We start from the raw sequence: 26,155 nt of genomic DNA, 5'->3' as shown, positions 1-26,155 counted from the left end.
CAGACAGACGCCCACGTCAGGGAGACTTCTTTCATATTTTTAAAAATACAATTTTTAAGTTTCCAACACTCATTCACCCGGCTGTCAAGCCAAGTATTTTCAGCTGTCAACATGAAATCATTCATTCTTTTATTTTAGTATTGTCAAAAGTCGATAGTTACACTATCGATACTATCAAATATTAATAGTGTTGCTCTCGAGTACCTACCATCGATAATAGGAAATAATAAATAAAGTAATCAAATTATTGATCTTTGTCTTATAAATCTTAGAACAATTAATAGTAGTGATACTATCGAAAGTTTCATACTATCGATAGTGTTCGATAAATTAAAACTATGAATTGTCTCAAACTCAAACTCAAATATCTTTATTGCAGTAACTGTGCAGTAATTGCAGTAACTGTGGTTTGCCACATACAATACAATCGTTTCAACAGTTTACCCTTACAGGCATGCAATATTAGCGTTATGTTACACTTAACCACATACTATGTTCTATATATGGGTAGGTGCAGTACTTACAAATTAAATTAATTACAATTAACGTTTGACCTGTTGTTCCATTATTGCAAATCAAATATTCAGGAGTTACTTACACCTTCACAGGTACTTTTTCACGTCAATTTTTATATTAAATAATATTTTCTCACAAGGTACAAATTACTGGCATGCAATGCAAAACTATCGATACGCCTAATTTTACAAGTTAATTTTACAGGTCTATCGACCATCAAGTCCGGCAACACTATTTCCTATTTCTTTCATCCATCCAAATCCATTCCATCAGCATTCAGCAGTTTCTTCACATCAAATTAAATCAATCATCCATCAGTTTCATTTTTGTTTTGTGCGAATAAAGCTTTCGCTTTTGTGATCATATTGTTTGCAAAATCCAAGTAAAACGACATGGCTGCTCCTCCTCGAGAAACAATACAAAAACAAATCCAACAAGACTGGGCAAATAGAGAATACATTGAAGTTATTACAGGAAGCATCAAGAAGATTACAGATTTTCTAAATTCTTTCGGTGAGTGAAAGTTCTAGTTCTCAACAATTAGAAGTTGAAAATTCCTTTATCGTGATTCCCGAATACTACACTGGAAACTTCAAGAAACAAGTCTAGGACTTCTTGAAAGGCCGGCACCTCTCCTGTGCTGCCCCTGGTATTGCATATATTTTTAGGCAGCGGTGATCACTTACTATCTGGTGATCGGCTGTCCCATGTCCAAGAAACTCCATACAAACTGTTGTTGTGTTAATCTTTTTATAATACTATGTTTATTCCGTACATAATAAAGTCTTTTGAAATTTAATTTTATTATTTTTATCTATAACATGTCTTGACTTTTTCAATAAATTAGACCATATGTAAGACTACTGTAAATAAATTAAATCCCAATTTCTGTGACTGTCAACTAAGAGATTTTTGTGGTATAATCTTGTCTAGAATAGAATAGCTATACAAATGGTGTTTGATTAGTTAGTTGTATAATAAGATGTATAATATCAACTACTTCATAGAGAAGCTATGAAGTAGTTGATATAATTTTTGATTCTTTTTTAGACATGTCATGCCGATCCCGACTTGCTACACTGAATGAGAAGCTGACATCACTGGAAAGAAAGATTGACTATTTGGAGGCTTGTGTGAGTATACCAAATTATTTTCTATGGCTACTGATACAAATTTATGCTAATTACAACTTCCCAAATCTAAAAACAGAGTCATCACTGCATAGTATAAAACAAAGTCGCTTTCTCTGTCCCTATATCCCTATGTATGCTAATATCTTTAAAACTACGCAATGGATTTTGATGCGGGTTTTATTTATATATAGTTTTATTCCTAAGGAAGGTTTAGGTGTATAATTTATTAAGGTTTTACCTGAGCGAAGCCGGGATAGGCCGCTGGTAAAAAAATGAAAATGAAAGTCACTAAATTGCGTTTTATTCATCACTGTTAGCTGTAGGATATCCAGGAAAGACATGCAAACTAAGGCTTAAGCCCTTTATACAAATAAGAAATTTTTTATTACATATAGATATATTCAATGTTAGATTCTTCATTCTTTGTGATTTCAAACTTACATAGAATTTAATTCCAATTCAAGCTATCAGATCGGGTTGGTGTACTCAGGCATTTGTTATAGGAAACACAATACCCTGAATTTTTAAAAGTGCTATGTCCAATTTTTAGGTAAAATAAATCTGTGCAAATGTATAAGTAAGTATTAAAATTAGTATCACTAGTATTAAAGTAAAATTATGAATTTGAAAAAAATCATGTCATGATTTTGTAATAGTAATTCTATTTTTTATTTTCAGGTAACTAAAGGGGAGACTCTCACATAGTAATTACAGTAACTTTTTATTTCTTACTTTATTTGACCATCATTATTTAAATGTACGCCAAAAACAAGTTTAGGAGCCCACACTAATATTTGATACTATAATCAAACATATATTCAATCAATTTATCAATATTTAATACTTCATAATGGTTAGTTGATGAATATTTAATGTAAGTTCATATATCTTCATAATCATAACATTAAAAGATCACTAATTAAACTTGATCTTTCAAAATAAAGTAAAACTCCTTGATGGCATTTTTGTATGTATTAGAAATTAAATATATGTAATAATGACTCATTTTGTAATTGGTTCCGGGTTGGAAAAAAATACTAAATATTGTGACTCAATCTCAAGTATTTTTTTTTTGTATGAATTTTCTGATATTTACATATTATTGGAATCCAAAATCAATAGTAATCTTATTTAAATATAAATTTAAAAAATAAGAAGTATAAAATATTATTGAAAATCGAGCCTTAGTCGCTAATAGAGTAAGGAAACTAAAAAAATTGAGCACCTGATGAAAATGTTGATAGTACATGAATAAAATAGAGAAATTATTTATTGGTCTGTATTAACTTGTTTTAATTACTTCTATTTTGTTGCCAAATGTCCAAGTAACTTTTACTTATTAGTAAAAAAAAAGTTTATCTTCTGAGGGCGAAAGTTGGCAGTTGGCGAGGGTTGGCATTTCACATCTGATTAACGAATCGACTCGCAGTGAGACGTAGCGAACCAATCACAAAGCGGAATAGTGTCGTAACGACAACCACACCGCTATGCGATTGGTTAGTTGCGTCACACTGCGAATCGACTCGATGTGATATTTCTGATGTTGGGCTCCAAAATATGTTTTAAAGTGAGGAATTGAGGGGGAATCAATAAATGTACTGCACAAACTTGGTTTATTGATGTAATTAAAATGCTTTTTATTTATTTTTATATATTTATCTAATTTTTTTACACTTTTAGGTTATTATATATTTTTACACAAAATTGCCCTGTTGTTCAAAACAAAGATATAGCATATTTTAAAGTATGTTTCGTCACTATCGCACTTTACAAAATTTGGCATTGACAGAACGAGACAAACATAGGCAATTTAGCTTATAGTATGCTTCATCTTTTTAAGAAGAACAGGGTTATATTATAAAAATTAATTGATCAACAATATACTACTTAGGTTACTCGATAATAACGACATACGTTCATGTTATTTTGTAAGTGAATTACTCCTAAATTAAGACTTTGTATTAGTATCATGTAAGCATTTAATTAGAATTTAATAATATACAATTCTATTATACTTGTCATTTGTTTATTTTGCAGTTTATACACCATAAATTTTTAATTATGCCAAAAAATAAAATGGGGCTTTCAGTACATATTACTGATAATATGTGCATAGTCAAAACATAAAAAACCGAAATCCAAAATTTATCCAAAAAAATATTTTGATTTTAATAATTTAAATAATTGGTTATAATACTTAGAGCGTGCCACCTGACTACTACGCTTCATAGTAAAGGTAGGTCCAGTGCAGCAGTTCACACAAAGTTGGATTTTCTTTGATAAATTCTGGCAATTTTTTTTTATTTATTTATTTTTTGTCTATGCCAGGGTCATTGCACGCGAGAGCGAGAGAACACGATAATCTATGAATTGGAATAATTGGAGTTTCAAACTACGTCCATAAATTCATTGACATTTTGGGATAAACGCAAACGTCAATAACATTTTATGATAAACGATAATTTCAAAATTTTGATTACTCACATGTATTAATAGGGTCTTTAATATTAAGCCTTTAATTTTTTTGGCATAATTAAACATTTATGGTGTGTACAGATACAAGAAAGAGGCATTTCATGACATGTCCGTCCATTCAGAAATATTTCGAATTCGTCAGTTTGGGGCGAACTATCCGCAGAATAGGATATCTCGTAGAACAGATTGGGTGTCGATTCTCATGTCTGTATCCTGTGCTTTTTAAATAGTAGTACTTATTTCGTGTCCTTAAGATCTACTATTGTAAAGTCAGGATTAGACCAAGGCCTACTCGTGGCTGTAGATAGCGCTATCTCTCTCTTACATAGATTCTAACAACAGCGCTATACCTTGTCCACCACCGCAGCTTGAAGCGACAACTCCTTTTTTCAAATTGCGCCGCCTGAAAATGATTACAACAAAGTTTTTTTATTACCCTACTAGCTGCGCCCCGAGGCTTCGCTCCCGTGAGAATTTCGGGTTAAAAAGTAGGTTACCCTATGTGTTATTCCAGTTATATTCTATCCATGTACCAAATTTCATAATAATCGATCCAGTACATTTTGTGCGAAAGAGTGACAAACATACATACACACATCCATGCTGTATCCATGGAATTAGTAGGTACTCCGTAGTCTATACTATTATTATAAAGTGGTAAGCGTTTGTGAGTTTGTATGTTTAAGGCGGGTAATATACGAAACTACCGAACCGTTTTCAAAAACTCTTTCACCATTAGAAAGTTAAATTATCCCAGACTGCTATAGGATCTATTTTATATCCAAATTCCCACGGGAGCGAAGCCGTGGGCAACATCTAGTACCTACTAATTCCGTGGCTACATCTTTTTATGAATAAGTATTTTATTTAATTTCTTCCGGCGTAGCTAGATGTCGCCACAAGAGTCCTGAACACAAAAGCTCTCAATACTTTACCTCATCTCGTGAACCAAGTGGACTGTCATCCTGGCGCCTGTCGCGGCCACAGGGTGGCCCAGGGTCACCGCTCCTCCATCCACGTTCACTCTGCACGGGTCTATGTCAAGTTCTCTGCTTGTTATTATGGCTTGCGTTGCGAAAATGTCGTTTATCTGTGGAAATTACAATTTAGAACTAGCGATCTTTATAGGCTCATCTTGCTCGGAGATGTTCCTGGACTTCGAAGTCAAGAAAGAGCATCAACTATAAGGACGGATTTGATAAGGACTTATACACGCAGCAAAATCCATGAGGACTTAAAGATCGTATTGCATGGGAGGCCCTAGTCAAGAGAACTACTACTACTGGTGGTCACGAGACACGACCCTTAGCCATGAGGATGCGACTATAATGATGAGCGAACTTTATAAATCGGTAGAGTGTCAAACATTTTTATGACACAAGAACAGATAACATTTTTATGAAAGCAGAGATTCTTCAAATAAATTTGGGCAGAATAATTATGCCGTCAACCAATTAAATATAGACACTTGCCTCAAACAAATCCACTTGCTGCACACCAACTGCCGCGGCCGGCCCCCAGCCCGTCACCCTGGCCAGCGGAGACAGCTGCTGCGAGGTGACTGTCTGCTCGTCTGCTAGCAGCACGGCGGCCGCGCCGTCGGCTGGGCTCTGGGTGTGGATGATACAAACTCAACGATCCAAAATCATTTTTCTATATACTGAGCAAGCAAACAGGTATGCGGCCCTTCTGACGGGAAATGGTCCCCGCAGGATATCATATTGATCTAAGCTACACACTAGCATTAGGGAACGACCACTGCTGAGAAGAAATGTCGAAAGAAACTCATTTAAACAGTGTTCCCTATCATACACTAACATACACTAACCACCAAGCTTGTGCCTAGGGTCCGTATCTGTATGGTCCAAAGGTTCTATTTCCATATGATCAGAGATTGGATTCCTAATTTCTTCCCCAAATAGTTTGACGCGAACCCAACGAATAGATGGGATCTCGGTAAAATACCGGGCGTAAACCTGTGCCTGTACTGAAGACGTTAAATCCTCTTATTGTTACTTAAGTTTTCTATTCCTTCTGTAGTCTTGTAGTTGTATTCCACTGCTGGGCAAAGTCCTTTATTTCCTTCTTCCAAAAAATCTATTTAATGCATCATGCGGCTATCTCGGCAGGAATCCATCCATGTTATCCGGCCACTAGCCATCTCTTTAGTGGTCTTCTCCTACGCTAGCTACTCGGGCCCATCTATCAAGAAAAAGAAAACTTTTTAGTTGAGCAATAAAATGTAAATAAAATCTTACAGCAGAGTTTCTATTAGTGATGATCGATCCTGACACAGCGGCCAGCCTTTCAAAGCTGAGGTCTGGTTCTGGCAGCTCGTCCTGAGTCACCGTGATCTCTTTATTCTTTATCCTCGTTGTTACACTTGTGAGTTCATTGGCGAAAATGTTTGATGCTTGCGCTGAAATCGATATGAACAGAAATACAAAATCAAAGCATTTATCCAGAAATCAGATCTTCACAGCCACGTCACACGTCAAATTTTAAATTCTTTGGAATTTCTCAAAAAGCTGCAATCTTCATTTAGACTCCGCACGACGAAAGAAGTTCCGCAGAAGTGGCGCTATGATTGCTGACCACAAAAATGTGGTCGTTCTTTTACATATTACCGCGGGTTTTCTATCATATATGTTCGATAGAAAAAATAATATCATGGAGAATCTATAGATATCATTTTGATGGGGTAGCGTTTTCCACCGTGCTACCATTGTTATATGAGAAGTTCCAAAAACTTGTTTTAAAAGCATAACTGATTTGTTTATCGCTATATAGATAGAGTAATTTAATTACTGCCACTCATTATCGTCAGCCATTGAAACGTCCCCACTGTTGAGGCACTAGCCTTCATTATGTATGAATAAGGATTGTGGTCCATGGCCTAAAGCGGTTAGCATACTGTCCTTGTGAGTGTTTAAATTCAATCACCTGCCTTCCATTTCAAGTAGCTCTTCATCGCGTATTCATCAGCCTCTTCTCTCGTCACCAGGTTCTTCATTGCCAACTCCTCAGCTGCTTTTGCCAACGTCATGCCCGACCGGCTGTCTACAAATTGAGTGGTGACGTGGTCTTCGAATTGGTAGGAGCCGCCGAGGCCGGCTCCGAATCGTACATTTCTGACTAGATGTGGCTGGGTTGACATCTGCTCTGTTCCACCAGTGAGGGTAACCTTCGCCAGCCCTGTTAGGATCTCCTGAAAATTGAATTAAAGAGTGATTGAGTCATCGTTAGATGCTGCTTTATTTTCACACGCCCCGACTTCGCTCGTGTAAAACCATAATCAAAAAGTAACCTATATCACTAATGAAGGTTTCGTCTATCTCTGTGCCAAATTTAATCAATATCGGCCCAGTAGTTTTTGAGTTTATTCATTACAAACAAAAGTACCAATCTTTACTCTTTATAATATTAGTATGAATTGACCGTTTGGAAGCAGTTTAAGTATATATATCCTATAAGTATTCTAGTGTTCTAGGGAGGGAACCATATGCCTCAGAAAATGAGTCTGGTGTCTAGTTATCAGACTACGGTAAAGAATGGCTTATCGAATATTATTTATAAGTTCAGTACAATCGTTTGTGTACTAACCAAAGCGCCGTTGATGACAGCTTGCAGTCCACTCCCGCAAGCCTTGTTGATGCCCAACGCTGGCTTCTCGATCGGCACCCCTGAGTAGATGCCGCAGTACCTTGGAGTCTTGCCACCGTCACATTGACTGAGCTAGAATAAAAACCTTGAACTATATTATTATTCTTCAGGTGCTTCTCTGATTAGAGAGGGTAGGCAGTCAATTTCGAATAATCCTCTCCATAATTGGCGAGGCGGATTATAGTGTGGTTGAACTCGCGCTATACCGGTCCACTAATTATCTGTTTTGAAGAAGACAGTTGGCCGGATAGAACGAGAAGAAAGGAATATAAGGTTGATTCTGTCGCTTAATTAGACGTTGCTTCAGGAAGACAAATCTAGAAATCTTTCCGGAGATTTGAGATTATACTCTCATCAGAGACCACTTGCACGAACGAATATATCGTCAGAAGTAGTATTCTGAATTCTGCACCCTTATATGACTGTTCAGTTCACTAGTTTGTACTGTATATTTGCAGTAGATAGTCTTAAAACTTTTCTATCATGTCGCGATTTGAACGAAATCTGACACCAGTGTTAGAAACACTCGGTAAGAAAGAATCAAGCTTGACAACTTTGACCACATGTGGAAGGGAAGAAGGTTCATGTAACTTACAAAGTGAACATTTCCCACAAATGTGTGGTCGATGGCCTTTGGATCTATATTGGAGGATTGTATGGCGTCTTTGGCGGCAGCAGCGAACACGTGACACGCGGGAGTTTCTCGCAGGGAACCGCCATATTTGCAAAATGGCGTCCGTTTCGCGCCCACTATGAATATACCTGGAAATTATTGAAATCATTGATTTTATTGTGAACGAATGATTGCGTTGGTCGCTTTATACTCTGCAGATTTAGAAAAAGGTTACATAGTACAAAACAATGTCTTGATCACAAAATACTACATGTCCTTTAAACGATTAAGTGAATAATATTGTATACTAATTGAATTATTTAAAATAACAGTGGAATTTTCTAAAACAAAATATTTAAATAACAGCATATCACTATCACTACATAAAAGTAGCTTCCAGCTGTCTTGTCTGTTGCTATGTATGCTTATATCAAACTAGGTGCACAACGGGTTTTGATGGGGTTTTTTAAATAGATATAGTGATTCAAATTTATTATGGTTTTACTAGACCGAAGCCGGGACGGGCCACTAATATATACATAAATGATTATGATCATTTTCCTAACTAACTGATATAGATCGCACAATATTGTGTATTTGAAGTGGCATAGATAAATTTAGATTATCAGATACATAGTTTATACCCATAAATAAATAAAACTTACTTAATAAACAATATCTACTGACCTTTGCTCGGTATCACCATAATAAAGATAAATAACTACATATAATCCAAATGGCCTGGCAACGTAATGTACGAATGGTACAACAGAATATTTATGAAGAATGATATTATTATTACCCAGTATCTTTGTTTTATCAACTGTTTATACAGTGATATTAAATCTACTTTTTGTAAACATGTTACTGTTATTTGAATTTATTTTTACGCAAGGATTTAATATGAGTATTGTTTTCCATTTTGAGTATGTCAATATGTTCTTTTATTAATTTTATCATAGTTCTTATAAGTCCTGAGCCGTATACACGAGTAAAGTATTCAGGATCACGATTAACATGCATACATAACCTAACTTATTCCAAAATATGTATGGATTATATTTTGAACCATCAAATCTTTGTATAATTATTACGTAAACACACAAAGCAAATAGTCGTGCATATTTATTTATATATATACCCCACCTCTTTGGGATGCTTTGAGATTTATCTAGATAAAAAAATGGGTGAATTTCTTTGATTAAGTTCTTTCTTTAACACATTTTACGGGAGTGGAAAAACAATGGTTAAAAATAAATGAAACAATTTGTTAAAAAAATATTAATACTCTGTAATAGAAAATAAATTACATTAATACAACAGTGAATACTTATTTCAGACAAGTTAGAAATTTTATAAATGCGAACAAAATGATATTTTATTAATTGTTACAAAAATATAATCGAAATTTACTTCACTTATTCTTTAATCCTTAACTCTCAACGCAAATTCTTTTTTATTTTTCGTTGTAATTTGTAATACATACACTATGAAAGCCATGTATTAAGTTACTGTTAGTCATTATATTTTATTATATGTATACATAGCCTGACAAGACGCACGCACAACAGTGAATGGTAAGACAAAGCACGAATTTTGCGCTTCATATAATTAATCTGAATAAAATAATATTCACCAAACCAAAAACTATAATTTGTATGTAATAAGAGAAAAGTTCACAATTTTCTTATAGGATTTGTTTGGAGACATATGTCTCGCACCAAACAAATCCTATATATTTAAATATAGTCTTCATATTTTGGTCGTTCAGACGGTTTCCAGGAGGATAGCAATGCCTTGTCCTCCGCCGATGCAGGCCGAGCCAATTGCCCTCTTGAGGCCTCGGCGTCTGAAATAAAACCGTAATTATTAACTATGCTGTTGGAATTTACAATAATTTTATTACCTATGTACTTTTTTGGATGATATTGTTTTAGAACTCTGTGCTGAATTCAAACAAATTTATATTCAAAATTTCTTTTTTGTTTTTCTTTTGTGTTCTGTTAATTTATTGTTACTTGGAACATGTATTTACGTAATTCAAAAGTGAAAACTTGTAAATGGCTTTAAAATTATTTATCTTAGTAATTTTTTATTTGTTAAAATAGCTGTAAGTTTTCTGAATAAATAAAATAAAATAAAATAATTGCACAATACAGTAAAATGAATTAACATTAAAACTTTAAACTTAAATATGTAAAGAAAACGCAACTTTCAAACCATGAATATAATTAGTGTTGACCAACCAAGTGCATATTATTGGGTTGTAATTTAAAGAATAGTGAATAATGCTTGGTAAAAATGTGTTATGAATTCTAAAGTAGAGTGTGTGTGATGTGTTTGACAGGTTTCAATAAAGGGATCTCAAATAAAGCTGATAAAATGATTTATGTTCGATCAGGTTGTCACAGTCTGGACCACTAATTCAGTTCAAGGTCTCTTTCTTCAGATCGAAATTCTTTTGGGATAGGTCTACCATTGTTATTTTTTGTCAAAATTTTCACAACGCCTACCTGAGTTCATGGGTCAAATGTGCTGTAATCCTCGCTCCGGAAGCGCCTACGGGATGGCCCATAGCGACAGCACCTCCGTTCACGTTCAGTTTGCTTTGGTCCAGGTTGAGTTCCTTCACGCAGGCCAGGGTTTGGGCGGCAAAGGCTTCGTTTATCTAGGGATAATATTCTTCCATTAATTAACATTCATTGTAGGTCATTTTAAAACAGCGGAGGTCCCAACACTCTGCCTTGAGGAATACCATCGTTTATGGAACGTATATTACCTACTTTTGCTCCAATTTTTAGTAATGTGAGCAACTGCATTTATTGTCTTGTAAATACTAGAGATTGTCAGCAAAAATACCTCAATCAAGTCAATATCATTGAGTTTGAGTCCAGTGACGTTCAACACATTCTTGATGGCAGGCACAGGACCGATGCCCATGATGCTAGGGTCGACGCCCACGAAGGACCACCCCAGTATGCGGGCGAGGGGCTTCAATCCGTGCTTCTTAACAGCGTCTTCGTTAGCCACAATCAGGGCTCCAGCGCCGTCATTGACGCCCTGTCATATGAAAAATATGAGAGGCTGTTTCGTAAGAGGTAAAGGCTCAAAAAACATGGAGAGAAACATATTTTTAGCTATATTACTACATGTGATAAGAATGTAACATATGAGACAAGAAAATTGAATGGCTAAAGACAGAAAGATATGGAATATAATAATCACTCTAAAATGGCAAGAATAGCTCTGCAATTTAAAATAATAAATGAACTCGCAAAATATCGATTCAGACGAATGTGAACTAAGACTGGTCTACTAGATCGTCCAACCTCTAAGTAAACGCGTACGAAAATACTAAGAACATACCGAAGAATTACCAGCAGTAACAACGCCTCCCTTGCGGAACAGAACTGGCAGTTTATTCAGAGCTTCAATCGTAGTTTCTGGACGAGGGTGCTCGTCTTTGTCGACAATCACTTCTTGCTTCTTTACTTTAACTGTGACCGGAGCCATCTCCTCTTTGAACGCACCAGCATCGTGTGCTGTAGAAGATAAGGTTCTGTTAGTGCAATTCGTTGTTTCCTCTTCAGGATATCAGTTATAGGAGAATGGACATACTTTAGGCATCTCTTGATTGTTTGCATCTATCGAGATAAATGGAATATCACCAACTCTGTACTACTTCTTTATCTAAGTAATTTTAAACAATCTTGAAAGAGCTCTTTTCATACATAATACATGCAACTATAGTTCCTTGACAATATTAATGGAAGTTGGACAAAATCAACAAGTCAGATTTTTACCAGCTTTCCATCTTGTCTGTGATTGGATGGCGAACTCGTCCACCTCTCCTCTTTTAAGCCCATATTTCTCTGCCAGATTCTCGGCAGTCTGCGGCATGGTGAACTTGCAGAAAGTGTCAAGAGAGCTGGCAGTCAGACTGTCTTCAAACGGTATTTGGGCGCCCAATGGTGTGCCGAATCGGACGTTTCTGACCACATAGGGTACAGCAGACATGTTCTCTGTGCCACCAGCTAGTGAGACTTCGGCTGAACCTGTCAGGATATCCTAAAACAAGATATGATATTTTAATGCAAAACTTTCGACATAGAAAACCCGAACGCATTGTTAGGAATAAAACTACTTACAGTGGATTCTTCAAATTTTTGGATTGTTTGGAACTTTTGGAATGGATCGCCTTGAGCAAATTATAAATAGGAAGTAGATAAATTGTAACTTGGTATTGGATATGAAGTTCATCAATAAATTTACAATGGCCTCTTAAACTCCATTTTAAGAAAGCACTCAACGAAGTTAAGTATGTAATGATAAAGCATGTGTTTACTTGCACACTGTTGATGATAGCCTGAAATCCAGAGCCGCAGAGTCTGTTCACACCCAGGGCGGGTCTGTCCTGCGGCACTCCTGACTTCAAGGCGGCGTGGCGTGGAGCCAGTCCTCCGTCGGAGGTACCGCTGAGCTGAAATGTGAACGCAAGTTAAATTTCATGGACAGACAATAAGTCTTATTATAAGATCATAAGTTAATGAAAACTTCAACACGAATATGTTTATATGGAGTTCAATAATGTACAGTACAGTACTATTCTGTTTGACATTACAAACTGGCTAAAGAACAGACGATGCACCTTCTGACATGATGTGCATCTTAAGAACAGATTCCAATGTTAGTACAGGTTCATAATTCATTTATTTCCAGACATGTACAGCATAAGGATTACAAAATATTGTGCAGTTAAACATGTACCCAGTGAGGGTGTAGCAATTTAAAATTGAAATTTTACAAAATTATTGCGCTATAGCTGTCTGATTACGTAATACAAATAATTTTAGAAAGAATATATTTTCATGTGGTTCATAGATAGAATTGAGCAGATTGAGCGTCTCAGATCTTGTCAAATAGGTATAATTAAGTCAATTCAAATTGAACGGTAATTTTAATAATATAATTGTAATTTTTACTATTTTTACTATGAGTCTATTGAGATAATTCACAATCGTAGGCAGTTTTATCATTCAGTTGGATTAAGATTAGTGATTCCTCTCATTAGTGAGCCTCTTTTAGGATTCTCTCTTTTGTTTATGGTACCTAAATGGTTATAGCAAGTTGATTGTAGCAACAGTGATAAATCAAGCGTAAACTGTGAATTTCTGACCCAGGTCCAGATTAGGAATACCAACCAGCAATGGTGAATTTTTCAGAATACTAACCCCATTGACTTGCCCCACGTTCACGGTGTCGATGATATCAGGGCTGATGGAAGAGGCCTTGAAGGCGTCTTTGGCGGCTACTGCCATTAGATCTGAAGGGTGTACGTCACGGAGCATGCCGCCCATACGTCCGAAAGGCGTTCTTTTGGCAGCCACTATGTAAATACCTGGAGATAACAGGTCAGGTATTTTAAGAGGACAGAGGTTAGTGCGGGTTTGCACTAATCGTTTCGAAGTGAGACACAGCGAACCAATCACATGGCAATGTGGTTGTTGTCACGTTACAATGGCGCAATATAATTGGTTCGCTTCGTCTCACTTCGAATCGACTCGATGGTGACATGTAAATAGCAAAGTCGCACTACGCACACTGTTGTTTAAATCGAGCTCGAAGTGAGGTTTCGGATTTTCAAGTTAAGTATGTTTAACGCCAAAAGAAATGTCCCAAATTCACAATCGCCACTCAAACTTTTCTTTTTCTCCCAAATCGCCCCAATTTGGTGCGACTATCTCCGTATGTTATGCACCTAGTAATGCCACAGAAATAGAAGCAAAAAAAGCTTAAACGAAGTTTTAGATTGAATTAAATAGTTATTAGAAATTTCACAAATCTTAAGCGTTTGTAAACCACCTTACGTTATTCGATTGCTCATCGGCGGATATGGCACACGTTGGTTAAACCTAGAATTTGTTTTTGTAAGAAATGAAAATGAATGATTTTTATTTTGTTAGCCTGCAATACCTACTTATCATAACAAAACTGGAAAAACATACCTAGGTACCTACTTAGTTTGCTTTCACATTCCTACCTAAGTATGCTTTCAGTAGGACAAACCATAATACTTGTAAAATATTAAATAGTACTTGGGTAGGTAACTATAAAATGCTTTGTGTAATTTATCATTTAGTGCATAGCCTTGCTACCACGATCGCAGATTCAAGATCATCGTTATTCCACTATCAATAAAAGCGAAATCACTATCGAGCCAGCTACGTAGGTAGACTAGCTAATTACGGTGCTTGCTTGTGTTGTTTGGACATTGAACTGAACGAATGAAAACTCCCGTGCTTATTTATAACCAAATGTCTCAATGCATATTATATTTAAGCGTACATTGCTATAGAGACTTTTAACTTATAATAATCCTATATTGCACATTATTATAATATAGATATGCCTAAAAATGTATTAGGTATACAACTCAAATATATTGTAAATGTGTATAGGTATATATGAATTGGTTTTTACCACGGATTTTTACAAAGTATTTATTACTTTACACAAAACAACAAATAAATGGTACGGCTAGGTTATTTAAAAGTCAATGGAGATAAACACATACCTTTATTTACAGCGACAGACATGATTTCGGCTGCAAACTTGTACGTAAACAACTAAAAATTAGAATTTAAAAAACTAGACGTCCCTCTCCTGTCGGGGACGGTGAGAAATGATAATAGTACCTATGTTATCAAAACCTTGATTGTGACCGGTTGCAAGCGCGGCAATAACTTATGTGAAACTGACAACATGAATATGAGGTTGTTTTATCTGATTCACATAGGTACAACAGGCAATTCGTTAGACATTGTTTGTATGGATAAAAATGTACCACCATACATTTTTTCCAACAATTGTTTCACCTAAGCAAATCGAAAATACAGACAGATGAAAATAATAAATTGGGTATCCAGTTGTTTTTGTGGTACTTATTCCACAAGCACAACTTTTCCAATTTCCCTAAGTCTTAGGTATCTACTGGTATAACAAGTTTCTTAGCAAATTTCATTACATTTAGGATCGGCTACCTACCAAGGAACTTTTCGACGGTTTATTTGCATGGTCAGCAAAAATGTCATCGCGTGACATAAATCATTTCCGTCACGCGTTGTTTGCTACAAGATCTCCCTGGCGTCAATAAAAGTTTGTTGCAAAAATGACATTTTTGATAACAATCTTGTTTTTGTGGGGAAGATAGGAGATTTTATGTGATGCATAAATTATGACCATGCAAATAAACCGTCGAAGAGCTTCCTGGTAGGTGGCCGATCCTAAATGTAAACATCCTAAACGTTGATCTATGCGTCGATAACAATAGATTACAATTGTTATACAACTCAAAGTGTCTTTGTGGGGAGCGCAAAGATTAGTTTTGGTATAGGTATCTTATCTCACCGAAACTAGGTACCTACCTTCTAAACAGCGGGTGGTCCCTGCTCCGCTCGGGTAAACTTTTATTATAAAGAGAAAATAATTTGTATTTTTGTTTGTAATGAACAAACTCAAAAACGACTTGACCGATTTTAATGAAATTTGGCACTTTTTTATTAGGTATGGTTCAACCTTCTTTAGGAGTCAGTACATAAATGTTTTCGAGTTTATCGCGTTTGTACAGACAGACGCGACAGGGGTACTTCTTTTTATGGTATAAAAGGATGTGTACTTATTATTAATGTGAACTTACAAAGGACAGTGCATGCAAAAAATAACTGGATTAGGGTTGAGAATCTCAAAAGGAAAAGGAAATAACGGTACCCTTATACAGACGCATGAAAAAGAAATTTAATCTTGCGGCGAATATAATCAAGGTACGGAATCCTTGCCAAGCGAGTTCATCTCTCGCGTGACAGATTTATACTTACTTACCTTTCGTTCCATTTGAATTTAATAAATTTACGTTACATAAAATTTAATTTTATGTAATAATCTACAACTCAACAAATCTACTAACAGTCTAATATCTAGTTTTACTATTTTTTTTACTATCAAGTGCCCAAATGCCTATGGAACTCTCCCGAGGGCTCTCCATGTCAATCGGCCTTTGGTGCCAGATCGAAACGTCTATGTGATTCAATACCAATCAAGTGACAAACCTTAACCATAAAACCCTGAATAGGAGTTAATCTCAAAATTTTTATCTACAAAAAGTTAAATATATTTAAACACAGAAACATGTGTTAGTCCCACCACAGATAGGACGATACTTCTTAATACTAATTTAATATGTTGTTTTAATAATTTAGAAGTTAGACAATAAAAAACTATGTAAAAAATAAACAAGTTTATTGATTTAATATATAGTACACAAAATATATGCAACAACAATTCTACTTAAAAATATAATTTCGCTTATCAATATGAATTAGATATTTATTTTTACGTGTTCAGTACACTATATCTTACACGATAAGGCACACCATTTGAGCATGCAATAAAGATATAAAGAATTTTCAAACCTTTACATATGGTGATTCCCCAAATTTTGAATTATTCTCTGAAAAACGAGAATTATTCTTATTCTCTGAAATTTCCGAAGAAATCTCTCGGAATTTTCAGAGAATAATCCACGAAAATTTCATTGCACTCAATTTCAAGGCACGTCGCTCGATACCTCTAGTAGTGACAACACACAATGCCTTTAAGATGATGCTCACTGATCACTGACTGCACTTGGAAAGTATCATACACAACATCCAAATGTAATAACAGATTGAAAGTAATTTAATTTCTTTCAAGACATTATTATCAAGTAATTTAAATGAACAATGAAAGAGGAGATCGAAAGAACTCGTATTCCTCACAATTCCCAGACAATTTCGACAAGGAGAGAGATAATTTGCCCGCTTCTGATACACTTATGTGTGTGTGTGTGTTGTGCGCCTGCGTGTGTGTGTGTTTGTGTGTGTGTGAAATCTAGACAGTTTCGACAAGGAGGGCGATGCCTTGTCCACCTCCGATACACGCAGAACCGATGCCGCGTTTCAATCCACGACGTCTGTAAACAAAATTATATTCACATTATTTTTCTTATAGATTAGGAATGGTCCTTACAATCTAAACAATTAGGCTATGTTGCTTTTTATTTAAAATCTTATGTAGTAGCAATAAGGTTGTTATTTGATTGTTGTTTTCATTCGGTTAAGAATAATCTCAATAAATAATAAATTTTAGATTGTAATCACGTAACTATAGAACGGCAACATTTCGAATTCTGTTTTTAGTTATGTGATTTAGACGAGCCCCGTGGCCTAGTGGCCATCACGCCGGACTGCTACACTGGAGGTCCTGGATTTGACCCCCGGTCAGGTCAATGGAAAATGATCTGTTACAGATTGACCTGGGTTTTGCATATCTATAGGTATATATCTTATTCGTGGGCCGGGTCGTGAGGTTCCCTCTATTATGGTTGAGCATGCGTCAACTCGTGCCTGCCAGAGGGAACTGGTCATCTCGTTTCTCATATATTTTCATGTAAGTTAATTGTGTTTCACATCGATATGTATATATATTATAATCAGCACTCGGATCACAATCATAACCTGTTTTGATATACCTTTTGACTATGTACATTATGTACTTTTATATATTATTAGAAAAAAAAAAACATTGTAAGAAACAATAATGGTAAGCCGATCTGGCATGATAGGGACCAACACTGTTCAAATGAGTTTCTTTCGGCATTTCTTCTCAGCAGAGGTCGTTCCGAAATGCCAGTAGTTTGTAGCTTGTGAGAAATAACTATAAATATAAAGATTGACGAGAAAAAGTGCCTGTGAAGGTCTAATTTCTGAATAAATGATTTGAATTTATGTTACTAGATGTTGCCCGGGACTTCGCTGCCGTGGGAATTTTGAGATAAAATATAGCCTAGGATAATGGGTACCTTTGTAATGGTGAAATAATTTTTGACATCGTTTCGGTAATTTCGGAGATTACACGCCTCAAACATACAAACTCACAAACGCTTACCTCTTTATAATAATAGTATAGATAAAATATAGTATGGTCACATAACACAAGTCTCGAATTCACTTTGGGGCCAACTCAACCTGTGTGATTTTTCCATTTACCATTTTTTTTATATCAAATCTTTGTAACAAAATCGATCTATTCATCCTACGTACCTGAGTTCGTGCACCAAATGCGCGGTGATGCGGGACCCGGACGCACCGAGCGGGTGACCGAGCGCTGTGGCGCCGCCGTTCACGTTCAGTTTCTCTTGGTCCAGTTTGAGGGACTTCGCGCACGCCAGCGTTTGCGCACAGAAAGCTTCGTTGATCTTGTAACATACAGATAAATTAATATCTTCTTCTGCATAGTCGTATTTCCTCATGGCCGAGGGTCCTGGTCATTACGTGGAATGAAACACACACAACAACTTTCTTGGGCATTATTAATGGAGTGGTTGGCTATTGCCTTCTCAATTTTACCAGTTTGCAGGTTTGCTTACGACGTTTTCCTTCACCAGAAGCAAGTGGTGGTCTATGAAAACTACTATATATGAGTCAGATTGGTATACAATCTCATATGGCACGAGTAGGATTCGAACCTGAGACCTTTCGATCCCCAGGCGGGCGTCATAACGACCATTGCTACCTACTTAAGACAACCCTTTTACAAAAATATAATTGTCATGATGTCTTGGTATATTGTACGCGTAATAAAAACTCCGTGCAATAAACCGTTGAGGATTTCCCTCATTGGGAGCCGATCCTGGCTGCACCATCAGGTCATGCTTAATATAATAATGTGTTGTAATGAAAACTGAAGTGACTTGGAAAATTTCGATTTTGTAGAACAAGCGGAGGAGAAATTTGCATTACAGACAGATCTACTATACATGCTTTCAGAAATATGTGGAGGCAAAAGGAATTTTTAAAAAATCTACTTGTTGTTACGTGTACGCGTGATTTCTAATCATCTTAATTAGCCATTTAAACTTCCCCACAGCTGGCTCACCGGCCTTCCTTATGGATTACTAGCTGCGCCCCGGAGCTTCGCTCCCGTGGGAATTTTGGGATAAAAAGTACCCTATGTGTTATACCAGTTCATATTCTACCCGTGTACCAAGTTTCATAACAATCGGTCCAGTAGATTTTGCTTAAAAGTGTAACAAACATACATCCTCACAAAAAATTGCATTTATAATATTAGTAAGGACTAGATGTTGCCCGGGGCTTCGCTCCCGTGGGAATTTTTAGATAAAATATAAGATATAATAGCAATCTTGGATAATGTACCTTTCTAATGGTGAAAGAATTTTTGAAGTCGGTTCGGTAGTTTCAAGGGATTACCCGCCTCAAATATACAAACTCACAAACGCTTACCTCTTTATAATATAGTATAGATTATCTTATAATATAGTATAGACTATATTATAAGATAGTATCTCTTTATAATATAGTATAGACTATCTCTTTATAATATGGTAAATCGCTTCGAATGAAGCTGTTCACATAATTATGATCGAACTTCACTTAGAAGTTCGTTTGATCTTCAATTATATTATATAATTAAAGATAATATGAAAAAAAAAGATTACCTATCTCTCAAAATACACGTGATTATCAGACGGCCCCCTCAGGGTACTACAAAACAGAAACTCACCTCAATAAGGTCGATATCGTTTAGGGTAAGGTTGGTGGCCTTGAGAAGGTTCTGGATGGCGTTCACGGGGCCAATGCCCATGATACTGGGGTCCACGCCCACGTACGACCAGCCCGCCAGCCTCGCCAGGGGCTTGTAGTTCTTGGCCGCTTCTTCGCTGGCCAGAACTATTGCGCCTGCCCCGTCACTGATACCCTATCGAGTTTTGTATCACTACATAATATAATGCAGCTTCCCGCTGTCTGTGCTTATGTATGCTTGCTTAGATCTTTAAAAATACGCAACGGATTTTGATGCGAGTTTTTTTTTAATAGCTTGTGTGATAACTGACGAAGATTTAAGTGTATAATTTATTATGCCGGCTCCACATTGTCGTCGAACGCGAATGCATAAAAATTGCGTAGTTCATATGAGTGATTTTATTTACCACAATGAAAAATCAGCAATGTATGCCGAATCCGTCAAAGTTCAGCGAAAGTGTGGAGCCGGCATTAAGGTTTTACCCGAGCGAAGTCAGCCAGTCAGTAACGGAAGAGTTTTATATACAGGGTTACTGGTGTCTAACGCATAACCTTCCAAAGGCGCATAAGGTACATAGAGACTAACATCTTTTGTTCTACGACTTTTTTCTTAAACGTAATAAATACAAAATTTATCCTTTTTTTTGTTTGTTTCTATAAAACGTTTATTCTATGTTCGATTCCACTACATAACGCTACTGTACTGTCTCGTGTTGCTTGGCTGTTACATAGAGTTAAGATGTGTAGAATCGCAAATTAGATTGAAAAAAAAACTATGAATCACGAGATATCGTAGAATAAAAGTTGCTTTTTTTGTACCTAAGTAGTCTTTAGGTTTTGCGTTTGATACCAGTAACACTGTATATTGATGAGAAAACTAAATATTGTTGTGAAGAGAGAAATATTGTTTATATGACTCATTGTGACAAAACTAAAGTAAAATTTAGAAAATAACACAATGTTGTTTATCTCACAGCCTGTCAAATCCAACGACGGCAATACCAGGCCGCAATGAATGAATGAATTAATGAATGAATAATTTATTTAAGTAACCATGAATCATATTTGCCTGGTTTGTGATCATTTGCCACAGCACCCTGTAATCACACCGCCTCTCTCAACCTTCAAACCGGAACATAACAATGCAAGCATTTCTGTTTGGTAGAAAAAAAAACTAATGTGGTGGAGGTACCTATAACCATCCAGACACCGAAGATCGTCCAATACCTTATTACAAACTTTTTACCTAATTTTCAATAAACAAATATTTATTGCGTAACTTAATATTTCGGTGCAAATGATTACATTCTTTTATCTCGAGTTATCTCTAAAGCGAAAAATATTATATTAGTATTAAAAATATTATCATGACAAGTTGCAAGCAGTTGACGATCTCGGTGGCGCATTGGTAAAGTGCTTGCATCTGAACCGAGAGGTTCCGGGTTCGAACCCCGATCGGGTCATGATGGAAAATGATCTTTTTATGATTGGCCCCGGTCTTGGATGTTTATTTATATATGTATTTCTTATATAGTATAGTTGAGTTATCCCATAACACAAGTCTCGAACTTACTTTGGGGCTAGCTCAGTCTGTGTTATTTGTGCTATTATTAGTTATTTTCGAATACTAAATAAACAATGATTCGAATTTTGTCCCCACGTTATCAGTTCGAAAGTCCACTTATCAATAACCTTGATTGCGTCAAGCAAAGTACAAAAGTTTAAGAGCAATAAATTTCATTATCACCGCTAATATTATACAGGGTTACTGTTATCAAACGCAAAACCTCCTAGGCTACTTGCTTACATCAAAAGAAGCAACTTTTATTCTACGACTTGTGATTAATATTTTTTTTTTTCATATAAAAAAATACAATCTAAAATCTTAACTCTATATAATAGCCAAGAAACACGAGACAGTGCTAGCGGAATCGAACATAAAGTTAACGTTTTATAGAAACGACATTAAAACTAAAAAAATATTTATTTATTTATTACGTTTAGACAAAAGTCGTAGAACAAAAGATGTTAGTCTCCCTACTTTGGGTAGATTTTGATCTTCCAAGATAAATCGTAACTAAGTGGGTACTAATTACGCACCATGTAACATAAATCACTTATAGCACTAGCCAAGTCACATGAGTGTGGCTTGCGGGTGCTCGCCTACTTCCATCTCCTTCTTCCTGATTGTGTGTGAGAGAGAAGAGAGACTTACTGAAGCCGAGCCGGCGGTGACCAGTCCCTCCTTCTTGAAGACGGGCGGCAGTTTCTTGAGGCTTTCTATTGTGGTCTGCGGCCGCGGGTGCTCGTCCACTTCTACCTTCACTTCCTTCCTCTTGACCGTGAGGGTCACCGGCACGATCTCCGCTTTGAACACGCCCGCCGCGTTCGCTGGTTGCAATGAATAAACGAGTGAGTGAATGAGTGAATGGAATACATTTTATAAAAGTTTCCAATTGAACCCAATGTGACTTAAATGTTGCCTATATTGACTAACCATGTGTTTCCGTAACCATATCTGTAGTACGTCTACAGCAATATACTATTCATTCATTCAATGCTATCCATACGATATGGCGTTAAGTCCACCATTTGTACATATTTGTTTGTAATTTTTTGCAAAAAATTTTTAAATAAATAAATAATAATAATAATACCATTCTCAGTCCATCCATTATTCTGCAATAGTTCGCACTCCCGCCGAGACCTGCTCATGGGCATATCATTTCATTGGTATATCCGCGAGCGGGTCTTGGCGGGAGACCTACACAACATCAAAACTCTCCAAAGGGCCTCTACGTGATGGATCCATATCCCCACGCAAGCCTCTCAAAAGACCGGACTATGTGCCGTGAATCCCAAAAGGAGATACTAATAATAATAATAATCGGGTCTGCTATTATTCCACTTTTTACATAATTTGGTAAATAAATAAACTTACAGTCCTTCCACCTCTGTTGTGACCTCAACGCGAAATTGTCAGACTCGTCGCGGGTGATGCTCAACTGCCCCCCTAACTTCTCAGCTGTCATGCCCATGGGCAAGCCGCAGTAAGAATCAGTAAGGCCAGCCCATAAGGTGTCTTCGAAGGCAATGTTGGTACCCAGGGTTGTGCCAAATCGTACTCCGCGGACCGCAAAAGGCGCTTGGCTCATGTTTTCTGTGCCCCCTGCTACGGAGATCTTGGCTGCTCCAGTTATTATGTCCTGGATTAAATATACAGTTTAGAAGCGTTTTATGGCTGACACGTATGTGTCAACTTGTGAATGGGTATAATAACTAGCTTTTGCTCGCGGCATCGCCCGCGTGAGTTTCTCGGAACAGACATAGTTTTCATACAAACCTTCACCCCTTTATACTAATTTGAGGTTTGAATTTTGAAAAAAGTAGCCTATGTTTAAATGGCGATATAAAATTACATCAAAATCGGTCCAGGTTTATCCGTGAAAGCGGAAGAGACGTAATAGACAGACTTTCGCATTTATAATACTAGCTGTCTACTAGCTGTCTCCGGGGCTACACTCCTATGGGAATTTTGGGATAAAAAGTATTCTATATATTATGTCAGGTTATATTCTACCCGCGTACCGAATTTCATCTCTTCTCTGTCTGATCTTTCACTTCAGCAGCGGTATTTTCAAAATCGTAGTATAGTTCTTAGCTTGACTACAACATTAGTCTGAAAATGTACAAGGTTTTGTGACATTCAAGTTGAGGAAAAGCTTTTGAACAGTCTTTAATGTAATTACGGTAATTTACCTGTGCGCAGTTGACGACCGACTGGAAGCCAGAGCCGCAGAGCCGGTTGACGCCCAGCACTGGTTTCTCCTGAGGGATGCCGGCCTTCAGGGCGGCGTGGCGAGGGGTGTAGATGCCATCGGTCGCTGTTGACTGTGTTTAGAATAGGATTTAAAATTGATGTATGGATGTATCTGTCCAAGGAGTAGTGGAATGGGCTTAATTCAACAAGATTGAAAAGAGGAAGGAATAGAGTGGAAAGGCCCAGCAGTGGGACATGTCCCACAGGCTCTTGCCATACCAGGGACATGTCCCACTGCTGGAACAAAGCCTCCCCTCTATTCATTCCTCTTTTCTGTCCTTCAGTTTAAAACTAGGTAATAGGTATGTAAAGATGTTTAATTTATCCTCCTCTAGATGTACCTACGTGAAAAAAATTCAGGTCCTATGGCTGTCTAATTAGGCATCAGTAATATGCATGAATGGAATAAATCCAAATTATTTCTTGAAACAAACTTACTCATTTTATAACACATTTTTTCATTTAATTAAAAACTGCTTTACTCGGTAATAGCATAGTATGTATGGCACCGAAAATTTACAACAAAATTCCAAATCAATATAAAAGCTTAAATTTAAATCTACTTAAAAAGCACCTCAAGTCTTTATTAACTGATAAATGTTATTATACTTTAAATGATTTCTTTAATGATAGACTCGGATAGAATTTAGGGCTAGTATAAGTACATTATAATTCTTTTTTTGTTTTGAATTTGTAGTGGATAGCATGCTCCTCTTTATTTAATTATATTTGCATACCTATATTCGGTAAAACGTGTAGGTCTAATTCATTATGACTATTTGTACTCATGTTTTTGGCAAATAAATGTTTTCTTTCTTTCTTTCTTTCTTTCTTTCTTTCTTTCTTTCTTTCTTTCTTTCTTTCTTTCTTTCTTTCTAATAGATATGTAGTTTAGCCATACTTTGTATTATTCAAAACAATTATATATTGCTATTAGGTATTTATATATTTCAAACACTTAATATTCATAACATTCCATTATTGTATAACTCACCGACATGACCTGCCCCACGACGACTGTGTCAACCTGCTCGGGGGACACTCCAGCCTCCTTCAGGGAGGCTGTTATTGCCGCCGTCTGCAGTTCTGTAGCTGAAGTGTTGCGGAACACACCCCCGAATGTGCCGAAGGCTGTCCGTTTGGCTCCCAGAATGTAGATTCCTATAGTATAGAAAAAAAGTTTTTGGAAACTTCATTTCAATTTTTTTTTCTTTGATATAAAAAATCGTTTATTCACGCATTGGAGTTAGTGGGTACATACACAATTATTTCTATGTAGATGGAGGATTTTATTTAGAACAATGAGACGATTTTTTTATGTACCCTACTTAAGTAAACCCTTTTTTTTAATATAAGGTACATAAATGGTAAATTTAGGTATATAGATGGTATATTAGGAAAATATAATATAGGTACTACTAGTACACCTACCAGTCGGAAAACAATGTTTTTGGACTTTGGTCAGAAACTTTGATCAACAGATTTAAATTATTGTTTCTACAAACTAACAAAATTGGCTAAAGTCAACAATGATAGGTAATTAATATACAAAATAAGTTTTAGCTCAAAACATCTGTTTATTCCAATGATTTTAGATTAATTTTATCAAAACATAACAAGTGGAATTTGACCCCGACCAGTTTTGTAGATTTTAGAATAATAATTTGTATTATTTTCGTTAGTATTCAAACTAATACATACCTTTTGTAGCTACGGCCATTATATCGGATATATATTATTAGTTAAAAATTAATAAAAAAAATATTAAATAAAGGACCAGCCGGTCGCGAAATAGACACCTCACCACAAACACCGAATGAAACACACACACACGAAAAAAGTTAATGTTTGAAAATGAACTACAAGTGAATGAATAATTGTATAGTTAATTCCTTTTCATTCGAATAAAGAGTTGCCATATAACAAATTTGGTAGAAATTTTAATATCTATTTACACTATGACACTTCATAAACTAGTGACGTTAGATAGTTATTACCTAAGGCTAAATGATCTGTGTTACCTAGGTCTGTGGTACTTATGGTACATTGTAGGGGCCGCGCGCGGGGCCCTTCTAAATCTATAACTTGTAGTCACCATGAAAAAAAATGTATTTCGCATGTTTTCAAAAAGTTTCCAATATATTCTTTCGCGGTCCCGCCCGTCTATGCTTCATGCAATTTTTTTACTTTATTGTTTGTAGCAGTAATTTTAAAGTTGCTTGCTTGCTTATAAGTTGTTCAAACAGTTTAATTTGTAAGTACTGCACGTACCCATATATAAAAATATAGTATGTGT

The 26,155-nt window shown here is 36.2% G+C and overlaps 4 protein-coding genes across 5 annotated transcripts; 1 reads left to right on the top strand and 3 right to left on the bottom strand.

Moving 5' to 3' along the window:
* The first annotated feature begins 770 nt into the window (after window positions 1-770).
* HSPC300 (Haematopoietic stem/progenitor cell protein 300) lies at window positions 771-3,663 on the top strand. Its single transcript, XM_053758506.2, has 3 exons — window positions 771-1,029; window positions 1,567-1,649; window positions 2,328-3,663. The coding sequence occupies exons 1-3, from the start codon at window positions 909-911 to the stop codon at window positions 2,352-2,354; spliced, it is 231 nt and encodes a 76-aa protein (XP_053614481.1). The 5' UTR covers window positions 771-908; the 3' UTR covers window positions 2,355-3,663.
* Window positions 3,647-9,191, bottom strand: LOC128677562 (3-ketoacyl-CoA thiolase, mitochondrial-like). Its single transcript, XM_053758505.2, has 8 exons — window positions 9,088-9,191; window positions 8,383-8,549; window positions 7,728-7,859; window positions 7,068-7,332; window positions 6,383-6,543; window positions 5,597-5,734; window positions 5,060-5,214; window positions 3,647-4,527 (listed from the first exon to the last, which is right to left on the bottom strand). Exons 1-8 carry the CDS (start codon window positions 9,104-9,106, stop codon window positions 4,446-4,448), a joined length of 1,119 nt encoding a protein of 372 aa, XP_053614480.1. The 5' UTR covers window positions 9,107-9,191; the 3' UTR covers window positions 3,647-4,445.
* A 475-nt stretch (window positions 9,192-9,666) lies between these two features.
* On the bottom strand, window positions 9,667-15,128 carry LOC128677561 (3-ketoacyl-CoA thiolase, mitochondrial-like). 2 transcript variants are annotated; one of them, XM_053758503.2, is made up of 8 exons: window positions 14,975-15,128; window positions 13,632-13,798; window positions 12,746-12,880; window positions 12,204-12,468; window positions 11,767-11,942; window positions 11,260-11,460; window positions 10,914-11,068; window positions 9,667-10,249 (listed from the first exon to the last, which is right to left on the bottom strand). In XM_053758503.2, exons 1-8 carry the CDS (start codon window positions 14,994-14,996, stop codon window positions 10,168-10,170), a joined length of 1,203 nt encoding a protein of 400 aa, XP_053614478.1. In that variant the 5' UTR covers window positions 14,997-15,128; the 3' UTR covers window positions 9,667-10,167. The 2 variants fall into 2 exon arrangements, with proteins under 2 accessions (XP_053614478.1, XP_053614479.1); XM_053758504.2 differs by lacking the exon at window positions 14,975-15,128 and adding an exon at window positions 14,406-14,636.
* A 1,550-nt stretch (window positions 15,129-16,678) lies between these two features.
* Window positions 16,679-25,712, bottom strand: LOC128677613 (3-ketoacyl-CoA thiolase, mitochondrial-like). The gene is made up of 8 exons (XM_053758585.2): window positions 25,561-25,712; window positions 24,854-25,020; window positions 23,799-23,930; window positions 22,981-23,245; window positions 22,255-22,430; window positions 20,020-20,214; window positions 18,537-18,691; window positions 16,679-17,407 (listed from the first exon to the last, which is right to left on the bottom strand). Exons 1-8 carry the CDS (start codon window positions 25,577-25,579, stop codon window positions 17,326-17,328), a joined length of 1,191 nt encoding a protein of 396 aa, XP_053614560.1. The 5' UTR covers window positions 25,580-25,712; the 3' UTR covers window positions 16,679-17,325.
* Between the last annotated feature and the right edge of the window lie 443 nt (window positions 25,713-26,155).

This window comes from Plodia interpunctella, chromosome 18 (assembly GCF_027563975.2).
Source record: "Plodia interpunctella isolate USDA-ARS_2022_Savannah chromosome 18, ilPloInte3.2, whole genome shotgun sequence".
NCBI classification, from domain to species: Eukaryota; Metazoa; Arthropoda; class Insecta; order Lepidoptera; family Pyralidae; genus Plodia; species Plodia interpunctella.
This window is presented reverse-complemented; position numbering and strand designations above follow the sequence as displayed.